The sequence below is a fragment of the Molossus molossus genome, unplaced genomic scaffold (genome assembly GCF_014108415.1).
Source record: "Molossus molossus isolate mMolMol1 unplaced genomic scaffold, mMolMol1.p scaffold_m16_p_8, whole genome shotgun sequence".
Classification (NCBI taxonomy): Eukaryota; Metazoa; Chordata; class Mammalia; order Chiroptera; family Molossidae; genus Molossus; species Molossus molossus.
Window position 1 is genome coordinate 53,078,833 of NW_023425402.1, and position 15,614 is coordinate 53,094,446.

Consider the following 15,614-nt stretch of genomic DNA (forward strand, 5'->3'; position numbering starts at 1 on the left):
AGTGGTGAGTGACAAGACATGCCGAAGCAATTAGCAAAAAATGGTCTCTTAACACCAGAGGTGAAAGAAGCATGGGTGGATAAGGTGGCAATTTGCCACATTTTCAGCAGAAATACCCAAACTGCAAGTCTGGCAACAGCGTTGGGACTTTGGTGCCATTTTCTGGAGTGCTTCAAATGTGGTAGCGGCTCTGTGATTCTCCAGCTTGAAGAGAGCACTTCTGTGTGGAGTACCCAACAGTGGAGTCTGTGCTCCCATCAACCCGCCTGATGAAGCGAGCAAGTCTCTTAGCTTCTGGGTGTCTCAGAATGGTGGATTTTGGGCCATGTACAGTGAGGAAACTACAAAGAAAGAAAACTGTTACATCCTGTTAATTTGGGCATGTAATATTCCCAAGCTGTGATTTTATGTGAGGTTCAATTTACCCTAAACAAAGAATAGGTAAACTAAACATCCTATTTTCTATATAAATTCCTTACTACATGTCAGCATTTTTTAAATTATTTAAGGCTGTGTTTTACTTTGCTTACTATATTGATAATTCTTCAAGTGAAGACATCATATATATATATATGATGTTATCATCTACATAATCTAACACTATATTACATGTAGTAGGTGTTCAATAAATATTTGGAGAATAAATTGAGTAACAATATACAGAAATTTTTTTATAAAAAATTGATTTAGTACCATTTCAATATGTGTGTCTGTTAAATAACTTCATTTTTCCCTTCTGGTTCAATTTGGATACAGGGTATTCTGAAGATGAATGAATAAAATATTTATGACTTCTTTTAGAAAAGCAAATGAAAGATCAACATAACATTTCCTCTCTGCATAATAAAGCAAGATAATTCCTATTATCTCTAGGGCAAATTCACCCTAAAACTCATTTCATTTTATCTAAAATATCCTTTTAATTTATTAATGTGAATTTAAAGAGTATTGGCCAAGCATATCTTGAAAATTGGTACATCTGATTAAATTCTTGATCATTTCTCAGGCCTTTTACATCATCAAAATGTACAGGATACACTCTTTGAAGGACTGTGTTTCTAACGTAAATACAATTACTTAGGTACCAGTGTTATGAAATGAACATCAACAATATAATACTAAAACTAGCTCAGACTTATGTTCATTCATTCACTTACTCTCATCCAGTGCATTAAAGTAAGCAACTCTCTACTCTTAGATATTTTTTAAGGTAGATTTTACATAGTTGCATTCTTATTCAGTGGTCACATTTATACAACAGAACATCAAGAGACTGCTGGGTGATGAACATGACTGAACAGAACCAGCACTTGCACTGAAGTTCAGAAATGATATTTGCCTTGAAGAAAATAGATACCATTTTTGGAGGACTGACTGCCAGACGCTGTCTTTAAAGCAGTATATCTATGCATTTAATCTTCATTATGATTCTATGCTGTTTTACTATTTCCATTAAATAGAAGTAGTAATTGAGGCTTCAAGATGTTAAATAATTAAAAGTTTATAAAGGAGGTAATAAGCAGATATCAGTTTCAATAATTAGGAGATTCTCACCCCCCAAATTCTAGTTCTAAGATGGGATAGATTTAACAGTCTTCTATAACTGGCATAGAAAAAAAACAGGCAAAATTAATTATTTAATTTTCTGCCCAACAACTATCTTATTAACCTAAAAATGAAGTGACCTGACATTGAGAGGAAATAAATACTACATATCATTTCCTAAACTTCTCACTAGACTTAAAAACCTGTTAAATAGGGATACATCATTCTAATAGCACATTTTAAATCATTGTGATTGGGTTCATTTTTAATACTATTAATTCAAGTACTAAGAAGATTGGTTGTAAATGCTTCTTAAAGTTTATATGTCAATTAACCATGTACCACACACATACACACACACCAAATATGTACTACAGTGTTATTGCATAAAAGAGATTACGAATGATGCTGAAATAATGACTAGATCATTTAAACTACAATCAATTTTTTTTACATTTACCAGGCACTGGGAATTTAAGAGGGGGCAATAATAGAGCTCATAATTATCAGAAGCCCCCAGGAAGGTTTCCAATATTTTTATATGTTAATTTATTATCCTTTTTGATCCTTAGTACAACACACTAAAATTTATTATTTCTGTTTGACAAGTAAGTCTCAAAGAAATTAAGTAACAGAGTTAGAAAGAGTTGGAAATGGGATTCAGATGCTGCTTCCTGAACTGTTCGTTAGTCTTATCTACTAAGGAAGGAAAGAGGAGGGTTTAGTAGACCTACCACCTCACTCCACATTGATGTGAAACCCTATATATTAAAGTTCAAGAAAAAGCAATATATGCAACATTTTTGCTGGTTTCTGATTCATCATACCGAACTTTTTAACTCTAGATGCTTAAAGATGCCTTTATATTTGCTTCTGGTTATAGCCCTGGGATCTTCCTTTATGTATAACCTACCTATATGATGTATCTGCATCTATAAATAGGATATCATCTGCCTCATGATGTTGTCATGAAGCAATAATAGCACTAGGATGTAGTAAGCATTAAATATATTTCACAAGTAGGTTATTTTATAGTAGAGATTATCAAATACAAATGGTAACAATCAATGGGAACTGAACTCAGAGTTTACACATAGTCATTATTTAAATCAAACTTCCTAGGGCTATTCTACATCCCAGTCTTTAAAGTCATACTCTATATATGTCTATGTTCCTATTTTTTATAACTGCTCAGGTAATTCTTTGGATCAAATAGGCAAGAGAATTTCTATATTGGTGGGATATGTCAGTAAATAATTTAAAAACATAAAAGAGGAGAATATCTAATGTGGTATACATTTACATAAAAATTAGTTATGATTGTTGTTTATTATATATAAAATACATTTTATCTTACACTAAGTTTTTATTTATTTGTAATATTTTCCAATTATCTTAATTTTTAAATAATATTGGTCTAGAACTGAGCATGACAAACAAGCTTGCAGTTAAAATCAGAAGGATAACTATTAGGGAATGTTTTCTTTTCAGTCTCTAATTCAGCATATATCTGGAGTGCTAATCTCAGAACATTGCCAGGTCCTAGGCGGCAATGCTGGACTTGGCCCTCTTGTCAGAGCACTGGCCGTCACCTGCTCTGGGTGTCCTCGTCATAGACTGTCCCTTGAGGAGTCCTCTTTCCTGAATAACAAACATTTCTGTCTAACTAGACTCCCTCATACATTTGTTATTGGTTATATACATATGTAACTGTATTTAATATAAAATAAAAATCTGAAAGAAGCTGAAAAAAATTATGAGCAAAAATACGTTTAACCTTTACAAGTTTGTATTGCATGATTTTAGATCAGTGCTTTGAACATAAATTTTGCTCCTCAAGGTAAAAGGGGCAAAAACATCTCTTGATTCAACCTCACCTTTACCAAGTGAAAGTTTAAATATAGAACTAAAGAATAATGTGACTATAGAGTAAAATGCTTTACTGCAACTGCCATTTTTCATGTAAAAAAGAGTTACTTAAACTAAAAATTCCATCTCTTTATCAGCTTTAGATAAATGCTGATTATTTAATCTGCCAATGAGCAAAGGAAATTAGATGAAATGTTCTATGTTAATAAAACAATAGAAGTTGTTAAGTCATTTATATTATTTACATTCAGATTCAACTTTTAATTTAGTACATCATGGAAGGTTAATAGGTATATAAAGTGAAGAGACAAAGTGACATTTTGTTTTTCATGCCACATATTTCATGTTCTCTTACTATTCACTGAACCAACGATATACAAATGCAATAAATGTTGTATTTATTACTTCATTACATACCCTGAAATATTTTATACAAATATTTCTTCCATTGGCAAAGTAGCAGAATACAAAATTAACGCCAAGAAATCGATGGCATTCCTATACACCAATGATGAACTCACAAAAGAGAAACTAAGAAAACAATTCCATTTACCATTGCGGCAAAAAAATTAAGATACCCAGGAATAAACTTAACCAAAGAAATAAAGGACCTATTCGCAGAAAACTACAGGTCATTGAAAAAAGAAATAGAGGAAGATATAAAAAAGTGGAAGCACATACCCTGTTCATGGATTGGGAGAATTAACATCATTAAAATGTCCATATTACCCAAAGCAATATATAGATTCAACGCAATCCCCATCAAAATACCAACGGCATACTTCACAGAATTAGAACAATTACTTCAAAAGTTCATATGGAACCAAAAAAGGCCTCGAATAGCCACAGCAATCTTGAAAAGGAAGAAAAAAGTTGGAGGGATCACATTACCAGATTTCAGGTTATACTACAAAGCCACTATAATCAAAACAGCCTGGTACTGGCACAAGAACAGGTATATATACCAGTGGAACAGAACAGAGAACCCAGAAATGGACCCAAGGCAATATGCTCAATTAATATTTGACAAAGGTGGCAAAAGCATACAGTGGAGTAAGAACAGCCTCTTTAATAAATGGTGCTGGGAAAATTGGACAGCTACTTGCAGAAAACTGAAACTAGACCATCAACTTACACCCTACACAAGAATAAACTCAAAATGGATAAAAGACTTAAATGTAACTCATGAATCCATAAAAATCCTAGAAGAGACTGTGGGCACAAAATTTCAGACATCATACACAGCAGAATTTTTACTGACACATCACCTAAGGCAATAGAAACAAAGGAGAAAAGGAACACATGGGACTACATCAAACTCAAAACCTTCTGCACAGCGAAAGATCCAATCATCAAAACGGAAAGGCTACCCACTCTATGGGAGAGCATAATTGCCAATGATATATCAGATAAGGGGTTAATTTCCAATACATATAGAGTGCTCATACAACTCCACAAAAGGAAGACAAAGAATCCAATTTAAAAAATGGGCAGAGGAACTAAATAGACACCTCTCCAAACAGGACATACAAATGGCTAAGAAACATATGAAGAAATGCTCATCATCACTAATCATCAGAGAGATGCAAATCAAAACAACAATGAGGCATCACCTCACACCTGTCAGAATGGCCGCCATCAACAAATCATCAAACAACAAGTGTTGGCGAGGGTGTGGAGAAAAGGGGACTCTAGTCACTGCTGGTGGGAATGCAGACTGGTGCAGCCACTATGAAAAACAATATGGTGTCACCTCAAAAAATTAAAAATTGATCTTCCATTTGACCCAGTGATCCCACTTCTAGGAATATACCCTAAGAAGCATAAAACACCAATCAGAAAGAATATATGTACCCCCATCTTTGTAGCAGCGATTTACAATCGCTAAGATCTGGAAATAGCCCAAGTGTCCATCAGTAGACGAATGGATCAAAAAGCAGTGGTACATATACACAATGGAGTACTACGCAGCGGTAAGAAAGAAAGATCTCTTATCCTTTGAGACTACATGGAGGGACCTTGAAAGTATCATCCTAAGTGAAACAAGCCAAATAGAGAAAGACAAGTTTCATATGATCTCACTTATTTGTGGAATATAATGAACATAACAATTTGAGGAATGGGGTAGTCCCAGAGACGCGGAAGCGGGGTACAGACTGACAATCCCCTAAGGAGTGGGGAGGTGGGGGAGGGATGAACCACAGAACTTATATGCATGTATGCATAAACAGTGGACATGGACAACAATCTGGGGAAGGGGCAGGGAGGGAGGGGGAGGGGGGAATCAGTGGGGGAAAAAGGAGAAACATCTGTAACAAAAATTAATCAATAAAAATATATATATATTTCTTCCATATTTGATTATAGTATGGACCCAAAATATTTCTTCTGTGGTGAAGGCAAGAATAAAACTAATAGTTATGTTAATACGTTTTGCAAAATGTTACACATTTTTTAGCAAAATGCTAAGAACTTATGTAAAACCCAAGGGTATATATATGTCTGTCTCTTGCGATCATAAGAAAGCATGGACAATAAGAAATTTTAACAAAATATTTCAAGGAAGAATTAGGAAACTAGATCAATCAAATAAGTACCAAATTAGAAAGACATCAATAATCAAAGTTTGAATATGATTTTGTACTAACAAAGATGTGCGATGTGATCAGTAAGATATTCCGTGTCTTCTGATTTTGTCAATTCCCTAAGTTCTGTGAGGAGACAGTGGTATTGTCTTCATCACCCAAACCTGAGAGCCTGGTATCAACATGCACATAATTAAAATTGTTCAAAGAAAGAGTAATTAATTCATTATTTTGTTACTTTTTATATTTTTGGGGGGGTAGAATATGAGATAAAACCAATTCATTCAAAATGCCTTTCCTTATTGATTAGAAAATGGTAAATTATTTTGATCTACTGCTTGGCAAAGTCTCATATTTATTCTCATTTCAACTGAATTGAAGAAAATAGCTACAGCTAATTAAGATAAGCAAATATCAGCAAAGACAGACTTGTACTTCTAGCAGTAAATGAAAGCCTGCCTGGTCATATTTTATTTCTCTATGGTTTTGTTCACATTGACTTTTCTAATGGTAAATCTTTTTACAGTAACAGAGTGATACGTATGCCCCCTTACTCCATGAACTAACTCCTTCCTGTAAATGGTACATATAAGATATTTATTTTTAAACATAAGTTGCTCTAATTATGAAAGAAAGTATAAAATCTGGATCATGTTTTTTTTTGTTGTTGTTAAAAAAATAATTGTTATGAGGACACTGGAACATAAACATATAAAGAATTGCCTGTTTTATAAATATTCTAGCTTTTTGGTGAAAAAAAAAAAGAATGGCAACCACTCTTCCCACTCACTAAAATGTCACTATTTAATCAAAAGCATTCCTAAGCTTTTGTCCTTTAAAGTATTTCTCTAACAAATAATTGAGTCTAGTCTAATTGCATTTTCTAAGTGATTAGGTATCTTGATAATAAAATTCAAGTAGATAAATAAAAGAAACCTCTCCAGAATATATATGGGGAATGAGAAGGCCTAGTGCTTAAAATACAGCTGCAATACGATTAAAATACATTGACACATAATATACAAAGAGGCATTCCCTCTTTCGTTATGAGCACCTACTTTGTACCAGGCACTGAAGTTGGTACAGAGGTTTCAAGGATGATGAAAACTAGTTCTGACCTAGAAAAAGCTTCCAGTCTATTAAGAAAGAAATGGGAAAATAAACAAAAATGCCAGAGTTAAATTTCAACATGGGATTAACTATGTTGAAGCACACAGGTAAAATGTCTAGGGGGACAAGGAGCAAATTCGCAGACAAGGTAACAGATGACTTGAAGTTAAAGCATGAGTAGGAATATGCCATGCATTCTAATAGGGGCAGGTGGTTCAGACAATGGAAGCAGCCTGTGCTGAAATGAGGAGGTGCATCAGCACTGCGGACACATCAAAGGTGAGACAGGTGACTTGGTGGAGAAGGGAGTAGGCAAATATAAGTCCAGCCAAGTAGCAGGAGCCAGATCATGAGCCAGACTATGGCTCACAGAAGCATGAGCAATGTTCTGGTAAGATTAGTGAGGAGACTCTTGCAGCTATCAGAGGAGAAAGCACTGGATCCTTAACTTAGGCATAGCTTTGGGGGTGAAGGAAGAATGTAGTTAAGGAAGATACTAATACAGTAGATTTGACAGTGTTTGACTGTTGGTGACTATAGAGAGAAAAAAATGAAATGGAGAGAGCAATTGGTAAGCACAGTTTAAATTTCCAAAACAGTAATCGCACTATAGTAATCCAGATGACATAATCAACCAACAAAGTCATTATTGATTTGTATTGCAAATTTATATTATCAAGGAATATGTGTAGTATTCTATATAAACATTAAAAATTGCACTTTAAATCTACTGATTGGATTATAGGTGCATTGGCATTAGTATGCATAGGCATAATTGGAACACTGGGAAGGATGTCCAGAATATAGCTAGACTGTTTAAAATTTACCTTGAGGTATTTGTCCTTGACTTCATTCTTTTGAATTGAGATAGCTGCAAACTCAATAAATCAGTATTAAATATAACCATCCTTAAGTTCTGATGGATTAAAAAAATGAATTACCACCCTATAGTAACTATTCTTGGGGAAGGCAGATGTCTATTCAGAAGACTGAAAGAAATGTTATTTGATCATGCAGTAAAGAACAGTATTTCTGTACTCCAGGAGCATAGAAATATGTGAATACTTAAAAGAGAATGCACAGTAAAAAGCGGGGAGTGGTTATAATAAGGGCTATCTAGGGAGGACTTTAGAGCACTAACAGGAAAAGTACTAGGAACGTGACATCATGAGGGAACACACACACACACACACACACACACACACACACACACACACACAGCCTTACATATGAAGGAAGAAGGTTGGGCTTCCTTTCCTCTTTCCTCCTTGACTAGATCAGCCTTAGGTATACTTTGTGACTTTGTATCTTGGTTTGGTTTATACCAGATGAGGATTAAAATTTTACTGAGCCTGGCCAGTGTGGCTCAGTGGTTGAGCATCAACCCATGCATCAAGACGTTGCCAGTTCAATTCCTGGTCATGACCTGTGCCCAGGTTGTGGGCCCAATCCCTGGTCGGGGGCATGCGGGAGGCGGCTGATTGATGCACTTTCTCATCAGTGTTTCTGTCTCTCTCTCCCTCTCCCTTCCTCTCTCTCTTTAAAATCAATAAAGGAAAAAAAAATTTAAGATATTAAAATTTTACTGAGATACTAACATTAATATCTTTAATATAAGGATCCTAAACCATAGATGAAGAAACTACAATTATAGGAGAAATGGCCTTATGTTCAATAGTCCTTTAGCTGATAAACACTTAATATGGGGGGGGGGAGTCAATGAAGGTGCAAACTCAATCAGAAAAATTCTTATAAATCCAATTCATTGTGTCCTTTTATAGCTCAGACATGAAGGATGTGAAAGTATTGGTATTATGATCTTATATAGTGGGAAATGACTATGATACTGATAATAATAGCTCTTGTAAACACTAGGAACTTCACTGATAGTACCATTTCTTTACAAGATCATAGAGAGAAAAAAGAACAAGAGATATAAAGAAGACTAAGATCTCATGAATTTACTAAAGGGAATATTGCCAATGCCACAATGCCAGGCTACAGTTCTTTTCTAACTAGAATCCTCTTAATGTCCTGATGTAATTCATGGTAGAAATAGCCTATTAATTTATTTTCCTAAACATTTAATGACTAGGAAATTGCTTACAATATAATCTTAAATGGAAAAGAAAAAAAAATGTCCATGTAAGGCATAAGTATGCCAAAATATTTAAGCATATTTGACACTGGTTTTATTTTTATAATAATCATGCACTATTTTATAATTAAAGTTAATGTTACATAACAGAAATATTTTACATATAATCTTTTTGTATCATTATATAATGTTATATATTAAAAATTTTTTAAAGATATCAATTTTCTAAAAGGGAAATTGTACACTAATCAATCAAAATTATTTTGTAAGAAATTTATTTTAATGGCAAACTTTATCTCTTCTTCCCAAATATTTTATAGCCCATGCTCTATTTAGAAATATAATGAAATAAATAGCTGGTACATAGTTTTAGGGAAAAAAAATATTATTCAAAAATGTTTATACAATTAAGTTTATATTCAGCCCACTTATTTAAAATAAGTTCTCATGTAAGTTGTCTGGTTAAATATTTATAGCTTGCACTAACTCAAAAATATATAAATGAAGGGGCAATTGTGTCTTACATGTCAAAACTTTTAATTTTTTTCTTATTTAAGATGCCACTTGAAAAGCATTTCAGGGCTAAACCAAACAGAAGAATGTTGGCATTTAAAATTCTTCTAAAGCCCTGATCGGTTTGGCTCAGTAGTTAGAGTGTTGGTCGGCGAACCAGAGAGTCCCGGGTTTGGTTTCTGCTAAGGGCACATACCCCGGTTGCAGTTTGTCCCTGGCCCCATTTGGGGTCATGTGGTTGGCAACCACTCTGTGTGTCTCTCTCACATCGATTTTTCACTCTCACTCTTCCTCCTGCTCTATCTGAAGATAAATGCAAAAATGTCCTCAAGGTGAGGATTTAAAAAAAAAAAAACAGTGAAGAAGTATTCCTAGCTCTTAAAAATAAATAAATAAATAAATAAATAAATAAATAAATAAATAAATAAATAAATAAAATTACTCAAAAGATTTCAAAATCTATGGTTTATACATAAAGCCCAGAAATTTTCAACTGTCTAATTTTATCATCAATGCATTTTTATTCTATCACTTATCTCTCACTAAATCACCTGCCAGTTCAGAAAAAGGGCAGAATTGAGTAGGAATGGACTCAGGGCTAGAAAGAAAGAACCTCAAGTTTTATTCTTCCTAACCCCATCTTTGTGTACCTTCTACTGAGAATAATTCTCTCTGAGAGCCCCTACCCGCCTGGATAAGAAATTAATACACCTTCCTTTATAATTATCTATCTTTCAGTAGTATCCATATGTTGCAGAATTTAGAAACTACTTTGTTTCAGGGGTTGACATGTAGATTCATTCAAGAAAGATGGAGAGGAAAGTGTCAATGGGGGGGAAAAGGAGAAACATCTATAACAAAAATAAATTAATAAAAAAAATACAAAGAGTACCAAGTAAAGTTGGATAATTTTTGTGGTTCTGATATACAAAAGGACATGCCAATCCTTGGACACATTAGTGAAAGTCTTATAGAAAGATAGGTATCACATGATCTCGCTTATATGTGGAATCTAATGAACAAAATTAACTCACAAACAAAATACATCCAGAGACATGGAAGCAGGAAACACATTGATTAACCTCAGAGGGAAGTGGGTGGGGAAGCGGAAAGAGCTAAACCAAAAAACTAATATGTATATATGCATAACCAATGGACACAAACAACAGTACAGTGAAGGTGGTAGGTGGGGGAGGTAGGGAGGAGGGGGTCAGTGGGGAAAAGTGGGGGCATCTGTAATACTTTCAACAATAAAGATAAATTGGAAAAAAACAACTATTGTCTTTTAAAAAAATACAAATGTCATTTTGTCTATCAGAAGTTTGGTTGCTTGAGGGTAACAGTGATTTTATCAGTCTCTATGAAGACACTCAATTTATATTACTCCATCTTCTTTTTAGAGATAAAATTTAACATTGCCCTTTATTTTGCTACAACATTAAAAACATATTCTAAAGATCCACTGAAGCAATTTATGAAAAAATTACAATTATAGCCCTGGCCAGTTTGGCTCACCAGTTACAGTGTCAGCCCTTAGACCGAAGGGTCACAGGCTGGTTGCAGGTTTGATCACCAGCCCTGACCCGGGTGCAGGAGGCAACCAATAGATATGCATCTCTTACCTCTCTCTCTCTCCCCCCCCCCCCTTCTTCCCTCCATTCCACTCTTTTTCAAAAAATCAATGGAAAAATATCCCTGGGTAAAGATTAAAAAAAGAAAATTGCAATCATAATAGGAGAAGCTTCTCTACACAACAGGAATACCGGGGTGGGCAAAAGTAGGTTTTGCAGTTGCAAGTACTTGACACAGTTTTCTCTTGTATTATTACGTACTTATTAGTTATTGTATTATTATTATTAACCATCTTTTGCCAACCCTTGTATTTATGCTTATCAAGTTTAAGATTGACACATTAAAAGCAGGTGGTAATAACTTAGGAAATGTAAACATTACAAAGTACTGAACTATTTCCTAAATTGTAGAAATAATTCAGTCTATAAAAAATAAATTTAATGAGAATACATTAGGCATTTATAGTTTATTTAAATATTATTGTATAAACCCACACACTCTTAAAAGGTAGCCAATAGCTACCTTTGGCTATTGAACACCTGAAATGTGACTAGTACAAATTAATATGTGTGGTGTCAAATACACATCTACTTTCAAAGACTTAGCAGAAAGAAATTGCAAATATCTCAGTCAAAATTTTAATATTTATTACCTGTTTAAAATAGTATTTTTATATAACGGGTTTAATAAAATAATAACATTGATATTTACCAGGTTTTTTGGTGTGTGTTTTATAACACAGTGATTAGAAAATTTAAATTGTATATGTGTCTTGCATTAGATTTTTAATTCACTGGCAGCATTAGTATAAACAACTAAAGTTGTATAAGAATATACCCTTCTTTTACAGTTTCTGTGTTAATCCAATTTATAAGTGTAAACTAGCACTTTAAAGTGACAGTTGTGCCCTGGCCGGTTTGGCTCAGCGGTTGGAGCATTGGCCTGCGGTACAGAGAGACCCGGGTTCGGTTCCCGCTAAGGGCATGTATCTCCGTTGCAGTTTGTCCCCGGCCCTGGTTGGTTGTGCGGGTGGCAGCCCCTCGATGCGTCCCTTCACATCGATGTTTCTCTCTCTGTCTCTTCCTCTCTCTCCCTCCCGCTCTATCTGAACAAAAAATGGAAAAATGTCCTCGGGTGAGGATAAAAAAAAATAAAAATAAAAAAAAATAAAGTGACAGTTGTGATTCTTGGTTAGTCTTGAGCCTTTAAAAGTGGGTAAACTAAAAAATAAAAAAAAAAAAAGCTGGAGTAGCTATACTTATATCTGACAAATAGAATTTAAAACAAATACTATAGTAAGAGACAAAGAAGGACGGACACTACATAATGATAAAAGGATCAATCCAACAAATGGATATAATCCTTATAAACATTTATGCAGTCCACATAGGAGCACCTAAATATATAGCAAATCTTGGTAGACACAAAGGGAGAGATCTACAGTAATATGGTCAGTAATGAGGACTTCAACACCTCATTGACATCAATAGATAGTTCTTCCAGACAGAAAATCCACAAGGAAACAGTGACCTTAAATGACATACTAGATCAGATATCTTCAGAGCATTTCACCCCAAAGTAGCAGAATACACATTCTTTCTTAGTGTACAAGAAACATTTTCTAGGATAGATGACATATTAGGAACAAAACAAGTCTCAATAAATTAAAGAAGATTGAAACATGTTGCTAAACAATAAATGGGTGTAAAATGAGTTTAAGGAAGAAGTCAAAAGATGCCTTGAAACAAATAAAAATGACAATACAACAACCCCAAATCTATGAGACACAGTTAAAATAGTCCTAAGAGGGATATTCAGAGCAAAGCAGACATACTTCAAGAAACAAAAAAATATCAAATAAACAATCTAAACTTATGCTTAAAGAAACTATAAAAAAGAACAACAAACAAAGCCCAAAGTGAGTAGAAGAAAGAGAACAATAAAGATCAGAGCAGAAATAAACAAGAGTCTTAAAAACGATACAAAAGATCAATGAAACCAAGAGCTTGTTCTTTGAAAAGATAAACCAGATTGATGAACCTTTAGCCATTCTCATAAAGAAAAAGAGAGAGAGGACCCAAATAAATAAATCAGAAATAAAAGAGGAGAAGTAACATCTGACTCCTCACAGAAATACAAAGGATTGTAAGAAAATATTATGAACAACTATATGCTAAGAAATTGGACTATTGTGATGAAATGGATAAAATCCTAGATATATGAAATTATATATATATATATGTTGGGGTTATTTTAAATTTGAATATGTACCAAGTCACCTAACTATTGAAACCTTGTAGATTTTTGGTGGTTCTGTGGTTCACTTTCCTATTAGGCATGCAGGAAACTGTTCTTGCTATTGGTGAAATAACACTTAAATATCACTTGAATCCAAGCTTGGAAAGATTTTCTTTGTTGTTTCAGGTTTTCTTGTTTGGTTTTGAGGGATGGAGTATGGAGCTAGAGGATGTGTGGGAGGAATTTCTCTAACACTGACATCTACTCCATGAGCTTTTCTATGCACTTATTTTATTGCAGTTTATTAAACTTCTTTGATATTAAAAATGATTAAGCTCAAGGCAGATTTTTGTGTAATGTAAGTCATCCATATGATATACTCCATATGATATCAGAAACCAACATGTCGAGTGTAACATATATTGGCAGTTAAAGTCAGAAGGATAACTCTCAGGCAATATCTTCTTTTCAGTCTCTAATTTATTATATATATGATACTAATTAATTTTAGAGAAATTCTTGTACTGCAGAATTATAATAGTGGGAATATTTCTTGAGATACTTTGATAAAAGTATAAATTTGCAATAAAAACTAATTTAGAAAATTGTTAAAACAATTATTTATAATGGTAGTTCTGGTATCATGTCTTTAAAACAATCATACGAAAGTTTGGATCCAGAGGATTTAATAATTTATGCAGTATTATTTAGAAGCAATGCAACTGATCTTTAAGTGGGTATTCATACCGTCATAAATCCATCCAGCAAACCTGAATCAGGTTTTGGAGGTGCCTGCAGCCGTTCCATCGACCATTTTTCAATGATGGAGGAGACTTGTGTATTTTCCGTATTTAATATTCTGAATCCTGTCATATTAACACCACTGTATCGGTAGGGCTCCACATCAAGAGCGAAGAGGTCCTGAAATACAATTTTTTTTCATGTCATTATCAACAGAGTATATTTACAGGCATGCATAATTGAAATAGCCACTTATTCTTGCTTCCTTCAGATAGTTAACACCAATGTGTCTCAAGTGATGTTACACATAACAAATCACCAAGATTTAAATAGACTAACCTTCGTGCTTTGCCAGTGCAAATATATATACTTTACATAAACATATATACTTTACTTTGCCAATGTAAATATATATACTTTACACATATATAACATTCTAATTCCACCAAGAGAACAACAGGCTTTTTATAACTACCTTTAAGATTTACATAAGCTTTCTTCTCCATATTAAGGATAGCTTGCCCTTAAATATTCTCCATTAATATTTTGCTTTAAAATAACTAGAGGTGTTTTTCCTATGCCCCTGCATTTTTGGCTGGTTATTGACATTTTATGTTTTGTTTTATCATTTTGTTTTAAGAAAGAGGTCACAATATATGACTTCTAACTAAATGAAATTATATCAAAGCTGAAAGAGAAAAGTTAAGAACACGAGCCTTTTCGGTGGCAGAACACTTACAGTCCCTTTCTCTTAGACCCTATCAGGCAACTTCACCTTTGGATTTCAGTTGCCCTTTCCAGTCTGTATACAGAGAATGTTCTGCTTTGCCCTTTGGTTTTCTCAGGAGATAGGAGACCAAAACTATCAGGGTGCTTGGATGTCACTGTAAAAACATGCAGCCTGTGGGACTTTTGCCTTTTTTCAAAGTGACCTCACAACATGAGAACCCAGGGAAGATTAATGTCATTGGTCCTGTTTACAGGTTGCCATGGACTCATAGAGCTATACAGGCTAGGTAGCAGGAATGAAATTATGTGAAGAGCAGCTGACATTGGCCTGAGCTGTACTCTGTGCTGTGAGAATTATAACAAATCTTTAGGTTTTCATTTTTCAATGGCAATCAAGTCAAGGAGATATACAATTATTCAATAGATAGATAATGTATTGCAATATATGGCGAGGGGTAAAAGAGTAGAAGTCAGCAAGAGTCACAAACAGGACGAATGACTTTCAGTTTTTATAGTCAGAAACAACTTCATCGAACAGATGGATTCTGAGCTGCAATCCAGGACTGGCAAGGCTTTTGAGAGGCAAAAGGAAAAAGGAGGCCATTCAAAGTGTC

General features: G+C 34.1%; 1 protein-coding gene across 5 annotated transcripts in view; it reads right to left on the minus strand.

The window, feature by feature from the left end:
- The window catches only part of GRIK2 (glutamate ionotropic receptor kainate type subunit 2), a 590,297-nt gene that overhangs the window by 292,657 nt on the left and 282,026 nt on the right, over nt 1–15,614 (minus strand). For all 5 annotated transcript variants that reach the window (XM_036248241.1, XM_036248245.1, XM_036248242.1 and 2 more), the window contains exon 6: nt 14,278–14,451. In XM_036248241.1, coding sequence (XP_036104134.1) covers nt 14,278–14,451 — 174 coding nt within the window. The remainder of the gene's footprint in view (nt 1–14,277; nt 14,452–15,614) is intronic.